General features: G+C 40.6%; 1 protein-coding gene across 1 annotated transcript in view; it reads left to right on the top strand.

Annotated features, from left to right (window-relative positions):
- Positions 1-24,622, top strand: part of PLXDC2 (plexin domain containing 2) — an 830,569-nt gene that overhangs the window by 795,250 nt on the left and 10,697 nt on the right. The window contains exon 13 of the mRNA XM_030199473.1: positions 8,064-8,224. Within this exon, the coding sequence (XP_030055333.1) occupies positions 8,064-8,224 (161 nt within the window). The remainder of the gene's footprint in view (positions 1-8,063; positions 8,225-24,622) is intronic.

The raw sequence follows: 24,622 nt of genomic DNA, 5'->3' as shown, positions 1-24,622 counted from the left end.
TGACAAAATCCCAAAAAAGTACAAAACATTTTATACTGCTTATCCCAGAAACAGTGGATTTTCCCCAAGTCCATTTAATAACGGTCTATGGACTTTTCGTTTAGGAAGCCATCCAAACCTTTTTTAAACTCCGCTAAGCTAACTGCCTTTACCACATTCTCTGGCAACAAATTCCAGAGTTTAATTACACATTGAGTGAAGAAAGATTTTATCCTATTCATTTTAAATTTACTATTTTGTAGCTTCATTGGATGCCCCTTAGTCCTAGTATTTTTGGAAAGCGTAAACAGACGCTTCACATCTACCCGTTCCACTCCACTCATTATTTTATAGACCTCTATCATATCTCCCCTCAGCCGCCTTTTCTCCAAGCTGAAGAGCCCTAGCCGCTTTAGCCTTTCCTCATAGGGAAGTCGTCCCATCCTCTTTATCATTTCCGTCACCCTTCTCTGCACCTTTTCTAATTCCACTATATCTTTTTTGAGATTCAGCGACCAGAATTAAACACAATATTTGAGGTGCAGTCGCACCATGGAGCGATACAAAGGCATTATAACATCCTCATTTTTGTATTCCATTCCTTTCCTAATAATACCTAACATTCTTTCTTAGCTACAGCAGCACACTGAGCAGAAGGTTTCAACGTATCATTAACAACGACACCTAGATCCCTTTCTTGGTCCATGACTCCTAACGTGGAACCTTGCATGACGTAGCTATAATTCGGGTTCCTCTTTCCCACATGCATCACTTTGCACTTGCTCACATTAAACGTTATCTGTCATTTAGATGCTCAGTCTCCCAGTCTCGTAAGGTCCTCTTGTAATTTTTCACAATCCTCTCGCGATTTAACGACTTTGAATAACTGTGTCATCAGCAAATTTAATTACCTCACTAGTTACTCCCATCTCTAGGTCATTTACAAATATGTTAAAAAGCAGCGGTCCCAGTACAGACCACTAACTACCCTTCTCCTTTGAGAATACTGACCATTTAACCCTACTCTCTCTTTTCTATTTTTTAACCAGTTTTTAATCCACAATAGAACACTACCTCCTATCCCATGACTCTCCAATTTCCTCTAGAGTCTTTCATGAGGTACTTTGTCAAATGCATTTTGAAAATCCAGATACACAATATCATCTGGCTCACCTTTAGCCACATGTTTGTTCACTCCTTCAAAGAAATGTAATAGATTGGTGAGGCAAGATTTCCCTTCACTAAATCCATGTTGGCTTTGTCTCATTAATCCATTCTTTTGAATATGCTCTGTAATTTTGTTCTTTATAATAATGGTTCTCAAAATCATACTGCACAGCTTAAGAATAAAATTAGACAAACCAGTGTACAAAGAAATATGGAAATAAATGATAAGAAAGAATTCTATAAATCCTTTGTAAGTAATGAAAAGTTTAGACCTTTTACTGAACATCAGGGGAACATGAATTAGAGATAACAGAGAAGACTGCAGAATTTATGGGCTGATGTACTAAGAAGGTCATTTTAGATCAGGGGTGTGCAACCTCGGTCCTCGAGGGCCGCAATCCAGTGAGGTTTTCAGGATTTCCCCAATGAATATGCAAGAGATCTATTTGAATATAATGGAGGCATAGATCCCACACAAATTCACTGGGAAATCCTGAAAGCTCAACTGGGTTACAGCCCTCAAAGACCGAGGGTGCCACCCCTGTTTTTGATGTATCTCCATGTGTAAATGGGAACTTTAATATGTTTTTAATATTTCTAGATCACACACATATGAATTGAGTGTTGTCAAAAAATAGATAATGTACTTCTGATTTTACAATGGAAGGTCATGCCTATCTGAGAAAATGTATCTGTTGGTTTTTGCACCTGCCTCGAGGCATGCACAAGTTCCAGCTACCTATTTAGATCTGGGGTCTAAAAGGGGCAGTGCAAAATAAAATCACCTTCCATCCCCCCATCAATCCTCTACTAGCACACATAATCACCTCCCCCTTACCCCATGATCCTTACCCCGGCACATGTGAAGACTCATTTTACACACGTTTTAGCTCATAGCTACGTGCAGGCATTTACACTAGCTATAAGACTGGTGTAAGTGTTTGCGCCTTAAAAGTAAGCACATTTGTGGCCTCTTGTATTTGTATTCTATAAAGAAATGTAGGTGACTACTTTTCTGTACTGAATAGCACTTTGCTCTATGGTAACAATGAAGATGAATAAGCCTGTGCATTCTGTTTTTACTCTCTAGATGTGCCTCTGACATAACCTTCTGGCGAAACATGGCCATGTCAGGCATGTGTGATTGTTTGAATTAGTCCTTGCTTTTAACTTCTATATTTGTTGATCTGCTGTTTGTTCTACTATGATAACTTATTAGCATGCATTTACTGAAATCCCACCTTCCCACATCCTGATCAGTATCATCCAAACCCTTTCACCCCTCCACCAGCATCTCGCCAGTGGCGTTCCTAGGGAGGCTGACACCCGGGGCGGATCGCCGATGCGTCCCGCCCCCCGGATGCAGCGTGACACCCCCAGCGAGGGAACACCCCCCCCCAGGTGCACACCGCTGGGGGGGTGCCACGAGTGCCTGTTCTCAGTTCATTCCATGCTTCTTCTCTGCCCCGGAACAGGAAGTAAACTGTTCCGGGGCAGAGAAGAAGCATGGAATGAACGGAGGACAGGCGCGCGTGGCACCCCCCAGCATCATGCACCCGGGGCGGACCGCACCCACCGCCCCCCCCCCCCCTAGGAACGCCACTGCATCTCGCGCACCTCCTACCTCCATGATCCACTCCAGAACTTTAGTTGGCTCTTAACCAGTTTACTGAAAAAATAGAGAGGCCCTTTTACCAAACAGCGGTATAAAGTGGCCTTAGCACGTCCTTACGCAGGTCATTCCTGAGTGCTAAGGCCATTTTTACCGCTGGATAAAATGGCCAATTTTGCTATTTTTTAATAATGGCCACAAGTGAATTTTCCCATTAGTATGGGAAGGCGTTTGACAAAGTACCTCATGAGAGACTCCAGACAAAATTGGAGAGTCATGGGATAGGAGGTAGTGTTCTATTGTGGATGAAAAACTGGTTAAAAGATAGAAAACAGAGAGTAGGGTTAAATGGTCAGTATTCTCAATGGAGAAGGGTAGTTAGTGGGGTTCCCCAGGGGTCTGTGCTGGGACCACTACTTTTTAACATATTTATAAATGACCTAGAGATGGGAGTAACTAGTGAGGTAATTAAATTTGCTGAAAACCGTCTATCTTCTGTTCTCAAAAATACGGTTGCAAACAACGTTTTATGATTTGGACGTTTTGTTTTTTGGTCCATTTTGGAAAATAAAATGTCCAAGTGTAAAACATACGAAATCAAGCCATTGGGATATAGGAGGAGCCATCATTTTTAGTAGACTGGTCCCCCAGACATCCCAGCACAGAAATAGGGCACCCTAGGGAGCACTGCAGTGGACTTCATAAAGTGCTCCCAGGTACACATCTGACCATTGCTCCCTTACTTTGTCTGCTGAGCCCCCCAAAACCCACTACCCCCGACTGTACACCACTGCCATAGCCCTTAGGGGTGAAGGGGGCATCTATATATGGGTACAGTGGGTTTATGGTGAGTTCTGTAGGGCTTGCAGTTTCCTCCACAATTGTAACAGGTAGGGAGAGGTAGGAGGCTGGTCCACCTGTCTGCAGTGCTCTGCACCCACTACTAGACTACTCCAGGGACCTGCATGCTATTCTGATGGACCGGAGTATAACATCTGAGGGTGGCACAGAGGTTGGCAAGTAACATTTTAATCACATTTTGGGGGGGGGGGGGGTTGGGAGGGGGTTAGTGACCACTGGGGGAATAAGGGGAGGTCATTCCTGATTCCCGCCAGTGGCCATCTGGTCATTTAGGGCACCATTTTGTGCCTTATTTGTAATAAAAACAGGTCTAGCTCAAAATGTCTAAGTTTTAGTTCTGGATGTTTTGGTTTTGCTCCATTATGGCTGAAAAGTGTCTAAGTCTTAGGAACGCCCAAGTCCCGCCATGAACACACCCCTGAAACGCCCCCTTGAAATTTGGACGTACTTCTGGCGGACTTCATAGGAAAAACATCTAAAAAGAAGTTTCAAAAATGCTGATTTGGACGTTTTTGTGAGAAAAACATCCAAATGCAGACTTATGTCACTTTTTAGACATTTTTCTCTTTTGAAAATGAGCCTGATAGTGTTTGTAGGATAGACTTCGTCCACGCTTTTTATGCAGTCAGGTAGCAACATTTATTTTTATTTTTTGGGAGGTCTGTGTGGGATAACAATGTAATTCTTTGTATGTTTATGATTTTTATCATTATACATGCGATGTTGTTAGCCGCTTAGGTATAAGTTTTATAAATAAATACATAGATAAATAAAAAATGTCCTGTAGGCCATCCATTTGCTAAAATGTGCTTGTTTGCTGCCCAATGTCACAAATAAATTGTGTCCTGATGTAACCATGTATGTGCTTGTCCTCCAGCCTACAGTCTTTCAGAACTGTTTGATTTAGTGCTGACTTGACCCTGTTGCTTGCAGGGACTGATAGTTCTGACTGTCATTGTCTACTCAAGCATAAGCTGTGTAATAGTGTGGGCCAGCCTAACTTTGCCTCAACAACTAGGGATCTTGTGAGGAAGGGTGAAGAATAAGCCAGAGGCATAGCCTGTCCTCAATTTTGGGTGGGCCACTGGACAAACTGGGTGAGCACATGTAGTCTCCGCATCCTGCTCCCCCCCCCCCAACTAAAAACATTAAATACCTGAGCTGGCAGGGTTCCCCAAGCCCCACCAGCTGAAAATCTCCTTGAACGTGACCAGGACTCTTTGACAAAGCTCCGCAGTCAGTGGCAGCTCTTCTTAAGAACCAGACACTAGCACCTGCTGCACGTCTAGTTTTCCTGTGCATGCGCAGAGTGCCAATATCAGGCTGTTAAGAAGATCTTCTGCCAACTGAGGAACTGTGTTGTAGGGAGTCCTGGTTCACATTCAAGGAGGTTTTCATCTGGAGGGGCTTGGGGGATCCCCGCCAGCTGCAGAAAGAATGCACTGCCACTGGGTGGGGTGGGCTACTCCTCTAAAATATCCTTTCAGTCCAAAAGGTTGTTCCACTGCCAAATGCAGGAAACATCATAGAATGGGGTGAAGCACAGGCCAAGAAAGCAGTTCTGACATATAACCTTCCAGGCGGGCAGGCAAATTTGCAGGTGGTTTTCACAGTGGTATCAAGTTGTCTCCTGGTTGCACTCCCAAGTAGAGAGTTGCACGGTATGATATCCCTCTTCTCACTCAGGGTGACCTGGTTCTCAATATGCAAATTGTATGCAGATTAGTGTGCTACCCCTTCTCGCTCAGGGTGACCTGGTTCCCACTAAGCAAATTAAACAGGTCTCACCAACTGCATATTTCTCAGGCAACTCTTTATTCCAGCCCCTGGGCACACTTCTTCTAGCATAATACTTTATGCTTTCATAGATCTTCACTCTGAGTCTCCCCACACAGATACATGGGCTCAGTACTAACTTCAAGACTTTGGGGACTTTTAACCCCAGGCTTTGCAGCCTGCTTCTCTTAGTACTGGGATACACAGTCCCCCCTTCTTTGGACACACAGTCCTGGACACACAGTCCTTCCTTCTTTGAACACACAGTTCCTATAAGTACTGAGGACACACAGTCCAACACTAATGCTTTAGGGACTTCTTACCCCAGGATTTTCAGCCTGCTTCTCTCCTTTGGACACACAGTCCACCACAAGTCCATAGGGTTAGCCAGCATCTTCCAGGGGGATTTCTTCTTCTGCTGCCAGCTCACTTCTCTTCCTCAAACAACTCAGGTGGGGTATAAAGTGGTTAACTAGCTACACAGGACCCAGCCCATAACCTCCTACACCTGTGGACATCCCAGGGCTCTCCCCGGTCCTAGCGACCTCCATCTATTCTCCTACTAGCACCCTCTAGTGGCCTACCCCGGATAGGACAGGCTTATACTTATCACAACGGGGACAGAAATGGGACCCATCCCCGCCAGAATCAAACCCATCCCAGCTCATCTCCGCCAGAATCTAACCCGTCCCCACCCATCCCCGTGAGTAATCTCCTCCGTCCCCGCCCATCCCCTTGAGTGATCTCCTCCATCCCCGCCCATCCCCATAAAAAAAGGAAGTATAAAGTACTGAGTGGAGTGGACAGGGGGCACACAATGCAGAGTAATACATTCAAAACGAATCAGAGAAAAAATTTCTTCACTCATTAATATACTGAATCTTAGAAAAAGGGCAATAAATACATAAAACAAACTGAAGTTTTTTGCACACGAAAATAGAGAGAATTATTGGTCACCCAAACAAGCACAATGCCCTCAACAAAAGAAACAAGTGGGTATGCTAATGCTTTAGCTGCAGTAAAAGAGCTCACAAACAGCCAGTTCCCACCATGAGAGAAATAAACTGCCTATACACATATAAAAAAATAAAAGTACTCAGCTGAGCTCACCTCTGTGCAGTTCTCTTCTGTGGATACCAAGGTCTGGCAGTGCCTGGAAGACTCGTTACATACAACTTGAGCAAATCTCCTGCACGTGTTGAAGTTCAGTTGAGACAGAGAGAGTGAAAACGTGCAAGTGCTCATCAGGGACGTCCTTTTTTTTTAGGTTATGGATGAAGGACGTCCAAGTCAAAGTTTGGGTTTTCTTCAGAAAATTTGAGGCATATGTTTTATAAATAATAAGTACACATCATGACTCTGCCCACATTCAGCCCAAATTATATCCCCAGGAGTATCTATATATGGGTTGTATATGTGTGTGCTGTCATGTACATTTATATGCACAACCTTTTATAAACACAAAACAGGGTTTATTCACAAAATCTCTTTTATAAAATTACCCCCAAGTGCATAACTCATATTAATGCACGTTAAACCATTGTGATATGTTGGTATATCTACCCTAAATTTGAAAACCACGCCATATATTTACCCTCACTCTGATGTCCACTTAAATCCGTGCATGCAGTGATATTTTTGCTGGCTAGGGTAGAATTTAATGATACAGGTGCACTAGCATTTTTAGAGCACTCTAAAAATGTTATCATGCACTAACCATGTAGATACCCATAGGATTATTACAGGCATCTACATGGTTAGCTCGTGCTAAAGACAGTAGCATGCCTTTGTAAACAGGGTCCTAAATTTATGTGTTTAAGATCAGATTTATCCACACAAAATTTGACTTCTATGTTGCTGTAGTTTATGTTTTATTTTAGTTTGTGGTTCTCTCATCCAACTTCAGTTATAATATGTTCTGATTTATAAATAAATTGATCCCAAGAAATATATTCTGAGTCCCTCTCACTAAACTGGCAATCTTAATATTCATGCATTTTGTGTATTAGTTTGCCTACTGAGAACACGTTCATAGTAGCAATATAATTCTGTTGAGATACCAAGAGAAAGGCATATTCTTGGACTCGTATGTGCTCCCTTCAGACACAGAATAAACTATTTGAAGCTCATTTAGCAACCCTAAGTTAAACATTTTTTCAATTAATTTGCATAGGATTTGGAGAATCATCTGAGCTGATGAACCTGGTTTTCATGGTGTGTGCATCAGGTAGCTCCCCGATAAGGATATGTGACATTGATTGATTTGAGTTTCTGAAGCAAAATGAAAAAAAGATTGACTCCAAAATACATTCAGTTAATAGCTGATCTGAAACCTGCGTTGGTTTATCATCAAATCAAAGTCAAACTCATTACAGAAATGATTAAGAACTAACGTGTGCCTCAATTACTTGAAAATATGATAGGCAGTTTGCTTACAACTAAGGTAACAATAAAACAGCTGTGATTATCATGTCTTTTGCATAATGACTATTTAGGAAAATAAGAAAAGAAAATGTAAAATCCAGTGACGAAAGCAGTTAGTGAAAATATCTGGACAAACTTAAATCATTATAGGCAACACACACTTTGACGAGAAAATAGAACTGTTCCAAATGAAGTAAAAGAGTGGAAAAGTATGAAAACTGATGATCATGCCATCTTTTCATAGCCCCTACAGATAACAGAGCGGCAGAAAAGAAAACCGGAACTCTTCATGCTGGACTAATTGTTGGGATTTTAATTCTAGTCCTCATTGTGACAGCAGCCATCCTGGTGGCAGTCTACATGTACCATCACCCAACCTCAGCAGCTAGTATTTTCTTTATTGAGGTAAGGATTTAACTCTATCTTTACTCAGGGGCATTTCTAGGAATTAAGAAGCCACTAAAAATATAGGGACCTATTCAGACCATGGGAGGCAGCCTGGCGGTGAGGCCAGATATTCAATTCTGGGCCGTTTCCAGTGCCCATCATTGAATACCCAGTTTATTTTTGGCTGATTTAAGCTTAACCGGCCAAGCCAATATTCAGTGCTGACCAGTTAAGTTTATAGCAGCCAAAGATAGGCCTACTGCTTGGGCGGCCTGATTTGGCCACCAAAGTTAGCCAGTGATGCACTGAATATTCATGGTAGACGATTATATTGCATAGTATGACCAGTTAGCCGCTAAGCGCTGACCACAAATATTCAGCAGGAGATAACCGGCTATCTCCGCTGAATATTCGCAGATAGTCAGTTAAGTGCTATTTAACCGGCCAGGTGCCATTCCTGGCCAGTTAAAAGTGCTGAATATTGTGGGGGGGGGGGGGGGATAAGGGATAATTTTATAAAGGACTCTTTTATGCATAAACTCTGTTTGATAGATACAAAAGGTTTCTTATAACATTGTCCCATGTAGTATGTGCATAAAATAATGTGCAGTGACAAGAAAGCATGTACAGTTATATACAAGTCGTGTGTAAGTGGCACAGATTGAGTAATGCACAGGTAGAGTCACAAAATATGCATGTAATTTATAGAATATGTGACTATGCACATGGTTCAGCTGTGTATATTAATACCTGGTCCCAAACTATGTAAATGTACAGCTTTTGTGATGCTAGTTTACAAAGACACATGGAGGTACATTTACGATTAACTGTGTAAGTCCAATTTTGGACGTTTTGCTAGAAACGTCCAGAAATCGAGTGGTGAACATAGCCATTTTCGAACCAGAAAAATGTCTGTCTTTTTGGTTCGAAAGTCGATTTTTTTCTAGACAATTTCCAATGGATTCTATATATGGTAACTAAAGTTGTGCATGCAAATTTGGCCAATCAGCACTGATAAATGGCCAATAACAAGCAATTATCAGCACTAATTGGTACTAATTAGAATTTACACATGCAGCTTTCTAAGTGTATTCTACTACTACTACTACTACTATTAAACATTTCTATAGCGCTACTAGACTTATGCAGCGCTGTACAAATTAACATGAAAGGACAGTCCCTGCTCAACAGAGCTTACAATCTAAATTGGACGGACGAACAGACAACTAGGGGTGGGGAAATTGCAGTGGTAGGGGTGATAAGTGAGGGTGTTGAGTAAGAGAGTCATGGTTAGGAGTCGAAAGCAGTAGCAAAGAGGTGGGCTTTAAGCCTAGACTTGAAGACAGCCAGAGACTGAGCCTGACGTACTGGCTCAGGGAGTCTATTCCAGGCATAGGGAGCAGCGAGATAGAAGGAACGGAGCCGGTATGGATCTGAAAAGGGGACATGGCCATGGGAGTGGCATGGGTGGGTCATGGGCTTATGTAGAAATTACAGGCACTGTTACAGAATACACCCAATCAGCACTTGTTAGGCATTTACACCAGATTTTACATGGCATAATTGGTTGTGCCTAAATTTAGTCACAGGGCTTCAGCCAAGAGCGCTCTCTCTCTCTCTCTCTCTCTCTCTCTCTCTCTCTCTCTCTCTCTCTCTCTCTCTCTCTCTCTCCCATTGATCTAGCAGTAAGGGCTCATACGCTACACACATGGTAACCATTCAGCAGGCGCCAACTGCCGATTACTGCCGGAAACACCGCACACAGTAGAAAATTAAAAAAAAATAATTTCTACTGCTGGAATGAGCATGCATGCACCAAATCCAAAATTACCACTAGGGGGTACGCTGGCCTGCCAGTAGTCTAATTTTGGGGTGTGCTGCACATGTGTAGGTCCTACCACAGCTTAGTAAAAGGGCACCTTGGTCATTTAGAGCACCTTTATAGAATAAGAACCAAAGTGTTTACTAGCACTCATCCAGTACCAGCGATATTCAGACTGGTACCCAGCTAACTACCTGGAGAGTGTTAGGACAGCTTTTTTGTTGTCCTAACTGTATCTGAATAGTGATCTAATTAGCCAACTGAAATTTGCTGCTAAGTTTGCAGCTCCCGGTTCCACCTTAGCTCCACCCTGGCACTAAGGACTAGATTCTATATATTGCCTTAAAAATCTGCGCCAAAAAACTATACCTAATGTTATGCGTGGTTTATAGAATACACCTAGCCAAGTAAAACGTGGTGTAAATGTCGGTGACTAAGGCACAAATCAGGTGTATTCTTCAACAGCACACATAAATTTTTGAACCGCCCGTTCCATGCCCATTGCCATACCCCCTTTTTTGCTTCTGCATCTTAGAATTTACATGCATTACATTACAGAATATGCTTAACAAGCTGTGCATGTAAATCCTAATTAACACCAATTAGTGGCAATATTTTCTTGTTAAGTGGCAATTATCAGTGGAGATTGGCTTGTTAAGATAATTAAGAGGCACGCACAATCAGAACACGACCTGATTTGCGCATGTAACTCTGGTCACACTGTATAGAATCCAAGGGTTATAGGGCAATTCTATGACAAGGTACCTATATTTAGATGCTTAAATGGTGCCTATCCAGCTTATTTTCGAAGGAGATCGCCAGCCATCTTCCAACACAAATCGGGAGATGGCCGGCGATCTCCTGAAGCCAGCCAAATCGGTGTAATCGAAAACCGATTTTGGCCGCCTTCAACTGCGTTCCGTCGCATGACCGGCGAAACTTCAAGGGGGTGTGTCAGCACAGTAGCGAAGGCAGGACGGTGGCGGGACGTGGGTATACGTTGAGATGGCCGGCTTCGCCTGATAATGGAAAAAAGAAAGCCGGCCTTGACGAGCATTTCGCCGGTTTCACTTGTTCCCTTTTTTTTTCAGGTCCAAGTCCCAAACAAGTGCCCGAACTGACCAGATGACCACCGGAGGGAATCAGGGATCACCTCCCCTGACTCCCCCAGTGGTCACCAACTCCCTCTCACCCTCAAAAAAACAACTTTAAAAACTTTTTTTGCCAGCCTCTATGCCAGCCTCAAATGGCATACTCAGGTCCATCGCAGCAGTATACAGGTCCCTGGAGCAGATTTAATGGGTGCAGTGGACTTCAGGCAGGCGGATCCAGGCCCATCCCCCCTACCTGTTACACTTATGGTGGAAAATGGGAGCCCTTCAATACCCACCCGAAACCCACTGTACCCACATGTAGGTGCCCCTCTTCACCCCTTAGGGCTATGGTAGTGGTGTATAGTTGTGGGGAGTGGGGTTTGGGGGGGGTTGGGGGGCTCAGCACCCAAGGTAAGGGAGTTATGCACCTGGGTGATGCTGATAATATTCTGAAGATCCCCATCAGGAAAAGAAAGAAATGAAAATGAAGTATATATTGTTGGAGGTTGGACTGTGTATTTGCTAGATATTGTGATGATTGGGACAGAAGTGGAAAACTTGTGATTGAAGTCCTCACATCAGTAAGAATTGGTCTTCTTAATTAGATCAAACTCAAAGTTAGGCATGAGAAGCACGGGGGCACTCTGCGCAGAGCAACTTTTACAGAATACTATCTTAATGTAGATCATAACGGCATCTAACTTTGGGCGCCATTTACTGAATCTGGCTCTATGAGACTGGACATCCAAAGGGCAGATGAAGTTTAATGTGGACAAATACAAACTGATGCTCTTTAAGAAGAATATAGTTACATGATGTCAGGTTCCACATTAGGAGTCATAACCCAGGAAAAAGATCTAGGTATCATTATGAACAATGAGTGGAGGAGCTGTTGCCCTGCTGCTAACCACATTTGTGTTTTTGGAACCACAGACTTTGTTTTAGAAAATCTTGGATATACAATTCTCAGCTAGGAGAAGCCCAGTTTTCAACCCCTGGTTAGTGTTTTATCCCTGATGGTCATGTCAGGTTCTTTTTAATAAAGAATTCCTTGGACTTTTTGGTCTGCTTTGTTTTTTACTTATCATTATGGATAATACATCAAAATCTTCATGTTCAGCAGCCATAAAAGCAAACAGAATGTAATGACTTAGTAGGAATGGAATAGAGAATAAAAGAAAGAATAGTATAATGCCTCTGGTTATCTCAGAGGTGTGACTGCACCTTGAGTATTGTGTGCAATACTGGTTGCCGTATCTCAAAAGAGATGCAGTGGAATTAGGAAAGGTACAAAGAAGGGCAACCAAAATGATTAAAGAGATAAAACAACTCCCCTTTAAAGAAAAACTAAAGTGGTTAGGGTTCTTCAGCTAGAAGAGACTGCTGACAAGGAATATGATAGAGGTCTACAAAATCCCGAGTGGAGTGGAACCAAGATCATGAATTGATTGTTTACCTTTTCAAAAGGTACAAAGACTAGAAACATGCCAACTTTTAAAACAAATAGGAGAAAATATTTTTTCACTCAATGCATAGTTAAGCTCTGGAACTCATTGTCAAAGGATGTTGTAAAAGCTCTTAGAGGGGCATAATCGAACGGGGGCACCCATTTCTAAGGGCGCCCATCTCCGGGGACGGCCCCAGGAAGGGGCGGAGTCAACCGTATTATCGAACAAGATGGGCGTCCATCTTTCGTTTCGATAATACGGTCGGGGACGGCCAAATCTCAACATTTAGGTCAACCTTAGAGATGGTCAACCTAAATGTTGAGATTGCCGGACTTAGAGATGGCCGCCCTCGGTTTTCACCGATAATTGAAACCGAGGAAGCCCATCTCAAAACCGGCCAAATCCATGCCATTTGGTCGTGGGAGGAGCCAGCATTTTTAGTGCACTGGTCCCCCTCACATGCCAGGACACCAACCGGGCACCCTAGGGGCACTGCAGTGGACTTCACAAATTGCTCCCAGATGCATAGCTCCCTTGTGTGCTGAGCCCCCAACCCCCCCCCCCCCAAAATCCACTACCCACAACTATACAACAGTACCATAGCCCTTAAAGGGTAAAGGGGGGCACGTACATGTGGGTACAGTGGGTTTCTGGTAAGTTTTGGAGGGCTCCCATTTACCACCACAAGTGTAAAAGGTAGGGGGGATGGGCCTGGGTCCGCCTGCTTGAAGTGCACTGCAGTACCCACTAAAAACTGCTCCAGGGACCTGCATACTGCTGTGATGGAGCTGGGTATGACATTTGAGGCTGGCACAGAGGCTGGCAAAAAATGTTAAAAAATGTTTTTTGGGTGGGAGGGGGTTGTTGACCACTGGGGGAGTAAGGGGAGGTCATCCCCGATTCCCTCCGGTGGTCATCTGGTCAGTTCGGCACCTTTTCAAGGCTTGGTCGTTAACAAAAAGGGACCAAGTAATGTTGGCAAAATGCTCGTCAGGACCGCCCTTCTTTTTTCCATCATTGGCCGAGGACACCCATCTCTTAACCACATCCCCGTCCTGCCTTCAGTACACTGCTGACACACCCCCTTGAACTTTGGCCGTCCCCGTGACGGAAAGCAGTTGAGGATGGCCAAAATCAGCTTTTGATTATACCGATTTGTCCGCCCTTAGGAGAAGGGCGCCCATCTCCCGATTTGTGTCAGAAGATGGGCGCCCTTCTCCTTCGAAAATAAGCTGGTTAGTGTAGTGTTAGTGTTAGTGTAGTGGATTTAAAAAAGGTTTTGCCAAATTCCTGGAGGCAAAATCCATAAGCCAAAATTAAGGTAGATCCGGGTAGAGCCACTGCTTATCCTTGAGGGTAGGCAACATGGGAGCTTAATGCTGTTTGGAATTCTACCAGATATTTGCGACCTACATTGGCCACAGTTAGAAACAAGATAATGGGCTAGATGTACTTTTGCTCTGATCCAGAATGGCAATTCTTACATTATTATGCTGAGAGATAATCAAACTGAGCTTTACCATATAAAAGGCAAAGAATACAATACAATATACATATTTCTATAATGCAACATCAAAATAATAAAATTATTTCAGTTCTATGCGGTTAACAAAAGAATTCTACCAGCTATTTCAGGGAATTGACAACAAAGATTACAATCACTATTGATTAAAATATAAAATACCAGGACTATGTTTCTTAAAAAGAAAAGTTTTAATGTGCTGTGAAATAATACGTATTCACTCTCAAATCTAAGACGTTGAGGTAAAGAGTTCCACAAATTTATGGCTAGGTAAGGGAATGCAGAGTTTAAAAAACACCTATATTTTACATTTTTTACTGCTGGATAATTCAAATAAATTTAACTAGCTTTGCTATTAATGGGACAAATTGTGAGTTAATGCATATATAGTGGTGTCATTCCATATAATATTCTATTTATAAATAAACAGCATTTAAATTTAATACATGACTTTACTGGTAACCAAAGTAAATTTTGAATGAGAGGAAAGACATGATCATATTTCTTAATGGAATAGATTAATATGGCAGTGGTGTTTTGCAAAATTTGTAATCTCTTAAGGGCAAGAGTTGGGTAACCAAGATATATTACATTACAGTAGTCCAATTGCAGAAGGATCATTGTTTATGCAACTATTCTAAAATGATCTCTGTGCTAGAGATCCATTTTACTTTTCTTAGGGCATGAAGTGTCCAAAAAACCTTTTTAATAAGCAAATGTTCAAAAGATAAAAAAGGATCTAAAGATATTCCTAATACTTTTAAGCAAGGTTCAAATTGAACTATTTTGTTGTTTAAAGTCAGATTTGTTACAAAGGAATCAATTATATATTATAAAGAATAAAATTACAGAACACATAAATAAACATGGTTTAATGGGACAGAGTCAGCACGGGTGCAGCCAAGGGAAGTGTTGCCTCACCAACTTGCTTCATTTCTTTGAAGGTGTGAATAAACATGTGGATAAAGGTGAGCCAGTTGATGTAGTGTATTTAGATTTTCAGAAAGCTTTTGACAAAGTTCCTAATGAGAGACTCCTGACAAAATTAAAGAGTCATGGGATAGGAGGCAAAGTTCTGTAGTGGATTAGGAATTGGTTATTGGACAGAAAACAGAGGGTAGGTTTAAATGGTCATTTCTCTTAACGGAGGAGAATGAACAGTAGTGCTGCAGGGATCAGTACTGGGACCAATGCTATTTAACATATTTGCACATGATATAGAAATCAGAACGACTAGTGAGGTGATTAAATTTGCAGATGACACCAAACTATTCAAGATTATTAAAATACTTACAGACTGTGAAATATTGCAGGAAGATCTTAGGAAATTGGAAGACTGGGCAACCAAATGGCAGATGAAATTTAATGTGGACAAATGCAAGGTGATGCACCTTGGAAAGTATAATCTGAATCATAGTTACCTGATGCTGGGGTCCACTTTGGGGGTCAGCACCCAAGAAAAATATCAAGGTTTCATTGTAGACAACACGTTGAAATCTTCTGCTCAGTGTGCGACAGCAACCAAAAAAGCAAAGAGGATGCTAGGAATTATTAGGAAAGGGAGAATACTATAATGTGTCTATATCACTCCATGGTTCGACTTCACCTTGAGTATTGTGTTCAGTTCTGGTCGCCGTATCTCAAAAAAAGATATAGCGGAATTAGAAAAGGTTCAAAGAAGAGTGACCAAAATGATAAATGGGATGGAACTCCTCTCATATGAGGAGATGCTAAAGAATTTAGGTCTCTTCAGCTTGGAAAAGAGACAGGTGAGGGGAGGTATGATTGAAGTCTACAAAATCCTGAGTGGTATAGAACAAGTAGAAGTGAATCGATTTTTTTACTCATTCCAAAAGTGCAAAAACTTGGGGAAATTCAATGAAGTTACATGGAAATACTTTTAAAACATATAGGAGGGAATATTTTTTTCATACATCTAATAGTTAAGCTCTGGAACTCTTTGCCGTAGGATGTAGGGTTTAAAAAAGGTTTGGACAAGTTCATGGAAGAAAAGTCTAAAGTCTGCTATTGAGACAGATATGGGGAAGCTACTGCTTGCCCTGGGATTGGTAGCATGGAATGTTGCTACTATTTAGGTTTTTGCCAGGTAATTGTGGCCTGGCTTATCCACTCTTGGAAACAGGATACTGGGCTAGATGGACCATTTGGTCTGATCCAGTATGGCTATTCTTATGTTCTTTGTAATTTTGGAGGATACAGTCGAAAAATTGTAGTTTTATCAACATTCAATTTAAGTAGGTGATTTGAAGCCTTGCTTTCTACTTTTTTTTTTTTTAATTTATATTTATTATTTTCAAAATAAACACTTACATAATATAAATGTAGGTAAATCAGGAAATGATATAAGAAAATGTTTATCCTTTAGACCAAGGAGAAAGAAATCATATTGTTACTCAGTCCACAATAATATGGTCAAGACACAAGGAATTTTTACTTTATAATAAAAAAAAAAAGAAGAAAAAAAACTCTATGAGGGCAGAGACCATTCACAGCTTGCAGTTTCAGCTCCCTTCTGGGGCGGCCAGGCTTCTTTCGCCTCCACTCTCTTTGGAAACAATAAACTGACGCAGTTTATCTGGTTCAAAAAATACATAATATACAGCATTTAAGGAAATTAAACACCTGCAGGCAAATTTCAATTTAAAGGTACCACCTAAGGAGAGAACTCGAGGCCTAAGACCCAGAAATTCTCTCCTCCTCCTCTGGGTATTTTTACTCAAATCAGGAAAAATTTGTATTTTTGCTCCGAGAAACTGGGTCGAAATATTTCTGAAGTAAAGTCTAAAGACAAGGTTTCTATCAGTTTTGAATGCAAAGGTAGCTAGGAGAGTTGTACGCTCCGTTATAGTTTCTAACGACGTTTCTAACAATTGTGTTACATTCAGTTCTGGAACCTCTGTTTGAGCTATATTAGCTGCTGTGATATAAAAAGCCTTTATAATTGGTGGTATGGCTTCTTTAGGAATGTCAAGCACTTCAGTAAAATACTTTTTTAACATCTCAATCGGTGATATCAGAGGGGTCTTCAGAAAATTTAGGAATCTCAGGTTATTGCGCCTGAGTTGATTATCAACAAATTCCATTTTCCTTTGAATTGAATCTTTATCTATTGTCATATTAATTACAACAGTTTGTAATGTCTTTATCTCTTGAGAATTTGAATCACATTTTCTCTCCTGCTCCTGAGCCTTCGATTCTATCGTTTGCTGAAAAGTTTTTAATTCCTTCACCTCAGAATTAAAGGAATTAGTTAATTGTAGTAGGGACGAATTTATGGTCTGGATCACCTCCCAAAGGGCTTCCAAAGTAACAGCTGCAGGTCTACTCCTCACGCTGAGCAAAACGAGCGGGGTTTCCTGGCAGGGGGAGGGCGAGGAATCAATACCTCCCGCACTCTCTCCAGATGGCGTTCCACCAGGGGTTGAGGATCCAACAGGGCCGCCGCTAACCTCCAAAGGACCTGCCTGAGGTTCTCCTATTGGTCTTATCTCACCGCTCGGTCTCGGCGGTGCAGCTTGAAGAGGCGGACTTAAAGACACTGCCTCTAAGCTAAGATCCCCCTGTTGTCCTGGGGATCCAACCAAAGCTGGTACCGGAACTCCCGATGCACGAAGGCCAAAAGCTTCCAGGGTCGGCTGCCAGAGCGTCGAATTTCCGCCAGGGCTCGTGGCGGCTTTTGCCCCGACTTTCCCCTTTCTCTTCACCATAATATCAGGTGAGAGAAAGCATACACTACTGGAGCAAAGCCTAGCGTTTGAGAGACGACGTGCAGCGCTCCTTCATACGGACGCCATCTTGACCCCTTGCTTTCTACTTTATACATACAGAGCTGAAATAAAGTAACAAAATCATTTTGATTATGATGGATGTGAAAGTAAAAGATTTCCTAGAGCAATGTATTTCAAGTCAGTTCTGGAGTATCCCCTTGCCGGTCAGGTTTTCAAGATATCCACAATGAATATATATGAGATTGATTTGCATACACTGCTTCAATTGTATGCAAATTTCTTTCATGCATATTCATTATGGATATCCTGAAAACCTTACTGGCAAGTGGGTACTCCAGGACTGAGTTGGGAAACACTGTCCTAGAGTACTCATCAGAATGTAAAAATAATTGGGGACATTGAAGACCCCTGAGGAACTCTACAATTTAAAGATCAAGACTTTTTTGTGTTGATCTTAAACTTCACTCTGTGAGATCTTGATTGTAAAAAAAACTTTTGAACCAGTTGAATTATTTTCCTGAGACACCAATATCATCTAATATTCATAAAAGTAAGTCATGGTCTACCAGATCAAAAGCACTGGAAAGTTCAAATTAGAGTAAAATGGCCTAGTGGCCCTGACTTAATAAAATCATAATTTCTATGATCAAGGTTACCAAGAGTCTCAGTACTGAAACTTTGTCTAAATCCCAGTTGAACTGAGTTGAGTCAATCAAAATGTTCTATATAGTTCAATAGTGGCTTAGTTGCAATTGCTTCAGTATTCTTTGTAAACAGTGGAATATTTGCAATATGTGTATAATTTGTTAATTCTGATTTACTACCTTTTTGGGTTCCTAAGAATAGGTTTTACAATGATGTTTCATAAATAAGTTGGAAATTCTCCCAGGTTCAATAATTGGTTTACCCAGTTGTTAAGCCATAATATGAATATTAGCAGAGGGTCACGCATTAGAAAGGGGTGGGGGGGCGGCATTAATCTAGCTCACAATAGGAGGATGAATAGCGTTTTAATAAGATGAGGTTTCTTTTAGACCAACTGAGGGAAAACTCACTCCATATTCTATCTACGGAGCAATTAGGTTGAAGAGGTGATGAATATTGAATGTCTTTTTTGAGTAGTGAGCTTAGTGATGTTCTTATTTTTTCAATTTTCTGTTTAAAAGAGTTGCAAGTTTATCAACTGTAGACAAATCTAAATCAGAGTAAGAACTTGAAACACCAGTAACTGTTATCAGATTTATTACCAACTTAAAAAAGCCTTTTAGTATTATTCTAGGCTCATTCTATTAATGAAATGTAGTATGATTTTCTGATATTAATCACATCTTTTTTATATTGCTTGATTAAGCATCTCTATTTAAGCTGAATTTGTGGGTCCTGATTAGCTTTCCATTTTCATTCCCATTTCCTACACTAATTTTTTAATGTAAATAGAGTTCCAGTACACCATAAAGGTTTAGATTTATAGTTGAGATCCCTATGCTTAAAAGGGGCAAATTTATCTGCATTAATATAATTGCATATTGAGGATTATCACTTAGATAAAGAGGAAGGCGTTTTAAACTGGAATAAATATTTAGCTATATTCCCTCTCTTGAATTGTGGACTATCTAAATTTGAGTTGAGACACCTTTTTCCTCTCCAACTGAGAAGATAATGATCTGATGAGGTCATGGGGGTCCATGTCAAGTTTGTCACCATTGTTTCCTCTGATTGTTAGTACTTGCAAATAGGTCTAAATGATGATCTTTATTATGTGTGATAGGGGAGCATTGTAAACCTACTGAGGCTAAATAACTATTAAGTTCAATCACAGTTGGATTGTTGACATTATCCAGGTGTAGATTTAAATCTTCCAAAATCAAACAATTAACAAAACATAGATTGATGTATAAAATCATAAAATTGTTCCTCATTATCCTGCCGTGGAATTGGAGGTCTATAAAATAAGATGTAACCTCATTTCTAAATCTCTCCCTTTGTAAAATCCATCATTTTAATAGTAAAAAAAAAGTACTTATAAAGTATCCCTAGGTCGCCTCCCATTTTCCCTTCTCAATTTAATTGGCTGCACAGTCTGTTGTTGAAGTATACAAGAGCTTTCCCTTGACAAAGCAAATAGATGCAAAACAGGCTCCTGTCGGGATCATATGTATACCGAAGTTGAATTTGAATGCAGTCGAGAGACATCTTTGAAGGACGTAGTGTTGAATATCACACTATGACCAGATCAAATTGCGGCTTTCAGGAGTGCGAAGATAAGTAAAAAAACTTTCTTTTCTGCACCGGTTGAAGCTCAAGTGTAGATTACTACAGAGAGATTATATATGTGAACCATATGGATAGTACACTGAGAAAAATTAAGAAAAAATGTGAAATTATAGAGATATGAAAATCTAGCACTAACACTTATATACACTAAGAGACACGAATGCTCAGCAAGTTCAGTGTACTATCGGAGGCTGGGGGCAGTCAATGATTATAAAAACTGGCACTAAATCAGAAGTTCGCTAACAGCATGATACCTTGTACCTGCAGGTATATATGAGACGTCCCCTATCTAATAGTAATACTTCACAGTAAGCTGTTTTTGTACCACCCAATTGTTGTATATGTTTTCAAGATAGTGCGGTGGGACATTGCCATTTACCTGTTTGTTTGTATTTCAAGGATAAGCAGCATAAAATCTGTTTTACTGTTTTGGGATCTTGCCAGATACTTGTGACCTGGATTAGCTACTGTTGCAAGCAGGATACTTGGCTTGATGGACCTTTGGTCTTCCCAAGTATGGAAACGCTTTTGTTCTTATGTTTATAGGGATGATTCAAATTGGCCCCGCACACTAGTTCCACCCACTGGAACCGCAAATAAAATATTATACAATACATTTTAACATATATGATCCTAGTAAGATAGATTAAAACTTTAAAAAATAAGACATGATTTTAAAGCAAAGATCACAAGATGCCGACAACCAAGGATTGTCCAGAAAAATTGCCTGCAAAGGGGCACACTAAGGGGCATTGCATTCCCCTTAGGAATGCCTCTTTGGTGGTGCACCTGAGGCAGTATGCTTCAAAAGTAGTGGGTCTAAGAACTACTCCTCGGGCCGGTGCTGATGACTTAGGAGCGGGGCTAATGCCATATCGCCAAGCAGCCAGACTAGAAGGTCAGGATGGAGAACAGCAATGAACACTAAATGCAGTACTTTGTTAGTAAATGCTGAGCAGAGAAGTTCTGGAACATACAACTATTTCATTTTTAACCACTCAAGAGATTGCTGTTAAAAGTTACACATAAGGAGGCATGTTTGTCTGAATGTTGAAGTTATTATTGCCTATGTTGCACCACCTAGGACTGTGGTGGAGATGAAAATCATGTCTGTTTTCAAGAATGCATAAGATAAATGCAGAGGATCTCTAATGGAAAGAAAGTAATAATATTTATTTACTTATTATGACATTTGTATCCTGCATTATCTCAGAGTTCAGGTTCAATGTGGCTTACAAACTAGACAATTTAGTACATATTAAAGTTATAAATCTTCTGATAAATGAAAAATGTTGAGTAAATCTTCTATATATGGCCTTATGAAACTGTACAAAAATTAGTGTATGAATTATTTTACAAGGTTGTATTGTGTAACAAACATCAAATTATAAGCAGTTATACAGGATAAAGTTTGAACCAGCATTTTGCATAAAAGTGGCTATTCCTGTCTTCCATTATTATGTTGTGGGAACTTTTTGAAAAGAACATTTTTAATAATTTCCGAAACCAGCTGTAATCATGCACAGATCTAACACCCCTTGGAAGAAAATTGCACCAATTAGCACATTGATAGGAGAAGTCAGCAGAGAGGACTGTTTCCTAAACAATCTTTTTACAATTAGGATGATGGAGGGATGGTCAATCAAAGGGAGCATATAGTCAGGGGCCATACCATAGATAGGGGTCCTTTTACTAAACTGTGGTAAAAAGGGCCTAGAGTAAAATCAATGGTCAACAAGGTGGTAGAAGAGTGATGATGAGATTCCAGTATAGCACATTCAATTATATAGGGTGAACACAGTGGGCTATGATCACTCAAAATTAAAGGTGCCATACTGATGTCTCATCACCATTTTTCTAGCATCTTGTTGACTGCTGATGATTTACTTTTGCCTCTCTGTAGAGTAAAATCTACAGACTCACTAATCACCGCCTTCGGTGATTAGTGAATCTGTAGATGTATTAATTTATTAATAAATAGATAAGTACAAATCGAGCACAAATCTCACTCCCTGTGTGTATATTTGAAGGGTTACTTACTGTGTGCTCTCACAAACTTCTGCTGACTAGTCTTCTGCATGCCATTCCAGGAGGCCTTTATCCTTCTCATATAAATTGCAGCATACAGCACACTGGTCAGATCACAGGGGCCTGTCAGCAGGTCTGAGCAACCATAGCAACAAGGGCCCAGCAGTGAGTGACAGCTAATCTTATCCCAAACCTGTATTTCTTCCCTATGCTCATTCTAAATGGGCTATTCACTATGGGATCCCTGTAGGAGAAAATATGCTTAATTGGACAGAGCCACAGCTCTTCTGCTTCTCATGTTTATTCTCTGCATTTGAATGAACTCTAAAGGTTGGGCAGGTTTGGAATCTTTGTCCTATTTTCTGATTGGCCAACTCTCTCTCAATATAAGAATAACATGTTTTCTATGTACTGGAGATTAAAAATATATATAACCCTATACTGAATTCCAGTCTGTGGATCAGTGTGGCGGGTCTTACTACCATTTATAAATGTCAGTAGAAACCCTCAATTGAATTGCATTTTGATGTTCATCTGGAGACTGCATTTTATTTTACCACACTGGCAATAGTCTTGTAATTAATATAAGATAGAAGCATTGACTTACTGGGGAAAAAAATCAACCCTTATTTTTCAGACTACCTTGTGGCATAGAAGTAAAACAATTTTTCATTTTCTCCTATCCAAATATTATGTGTTAGTTTTTCTTTTCTATCAAAAGTGAACTCTACATAGTTCAATATTTGCCTTGCTACAGGAAAATATTTTCAGAATGGCAGTATCCTTCACATTACTTGGCTGAAAGAGTCACAGAATAAATGCTGAATATACGTTGACTGCATGAGTTGTAAGATGAGACTTACTGCATGCCTCAGGGTATACATTGCCCAGGAAATACAGCACAATGTAAATGGATCATTGTGATTATATGAAAACCTAGCAATATCTTTTTCTCAACATACCAATGTAAGTAAATCAATACAAAATGGCCACTTATTTATATCAGATAGACAAGGTCCTCCCTGGGGGATCCAAGATGGCACCATACCTGTTATTCATCATTACCTCTCAGCCCTGAAGATTGATGCCTGCACTCTTCCTTCTTTCCATGGCGCTGTTTTTTTTTTTTTCTGCTGCTATGGTCAATGAAAAGGTGAAAAATCAGAATATACCCTTCAGAAACTCTGGCTTAAGGTCCTGGTGATCTCATAGAGAAATACTAACCCAGGCCTCCATCTTTAAATCCCAGGTCTTGTTCTCCTTGATTGAAACTGTATCATGTGAAGGGGGCAGGGGAGGGTCTGTGTTCCCATGCCCATGTAAACAGGGTGAAATTTGCAGCACATTACTATAAAACTAGAGTACTCTCCCCCCCCCCCCCCCCCAATATTCAGCTAGCGGCAGGCAATGCTGTTAATGTCTGCCCCTCCAAAAAAAGAAATGCCCCCAACATAGTCAGTTTGCACTTTGGCACTAACCAGCCATTTTCAGCGAAGGTAGTCGTTTAAATGCTGCTGAAAATGACCAGAGAGCTGCTGATAAGCGAGTTAACCAGTCGATGGCCGTTCCTGGCTAGTTAACACTCTTTAAATATCGGCTGGACTGCTTTTTTAACAGCAAAAGCTAATGTACAATAAGTTGAAAGGATGTGTGCTAATTGTTGGTGGCATGGCCAGCATGTCCTCTGCAGTTACTGCAATTAAATAGCCATCTACTGTATGGAACTGCTTTTGATACTACCTGAAATATTGTAGATGTGCCTATGTATCGCATTGGTGACAATAAAAATTAATTAAAAAAAAAAAAAAAAAGACTGTTTGCAAATAGCATAGAAGCACTTGGAGGGAAATTATCAATGTGTGTTACCATTAAAACAGGTTATTTTATCACATCATGCTATTTTAGCACAGGGTCTCATTGCATACAATGGGGCCCTGTGCTAAAATAGCAACTTGATAACTTCCCCTCTTAATGCCTCCTCTTGAGGAAGTAATAAATGTACCTGTACTAATTGCAGAAGTGATAGATGGTGCAGAGTAAGTGCCATGTGCTAACTGCAGTGTACAGTCTGCGTCCTTTATCTGCACAATTCCCACCCCCTAACAAAACATGCAATTAATATGCGATTTAGCATATACTGTCATTCTGCTGTGGTAAGTTACCACAGCATTTGTTTAGTAAGAGTGCACGATAATTCACACATTAACTGCTTAATGTACTTTTATAAAACGGTCCCTTAGTGTTATGAAGAAACCAGATAAAATAACTTTAAACATTTTTTGGTTACCCAATTCATCTTAGACTTCTCAATTTCTGAAGGGGTTGAATATTCACGCTTTCCAAAAATACTAGGACTAGGGGGCATGTGATTAAACTACAGTGTAGTAAATTTAAAACAAATTGGAGAAAATTTTCTTCACCCAACGTGTAATTAAACTCTGGAATTCATTGCTGGAAAATGTGGTGAAGGCGGTTAGCT

The sequence above is a fragment of the Microcaecilia unicolor genome, chromosome 1 (assembly GCF_901765095.1).
Source record: "Microcaecilia unicolor chromosome 1, aMicUni1.1, whole genome shotgun sequence".
Classification (NCBI taxonomy): Eukaryota; Metazoa; Chordata; class Amphibia; order Gymnophiona; family Siphonopidae; genus Microcaecilia; species Microcaecilia unicolor.
This window is presented reverse-complemented; position numbering and strand designations above follow the sequence as displayed.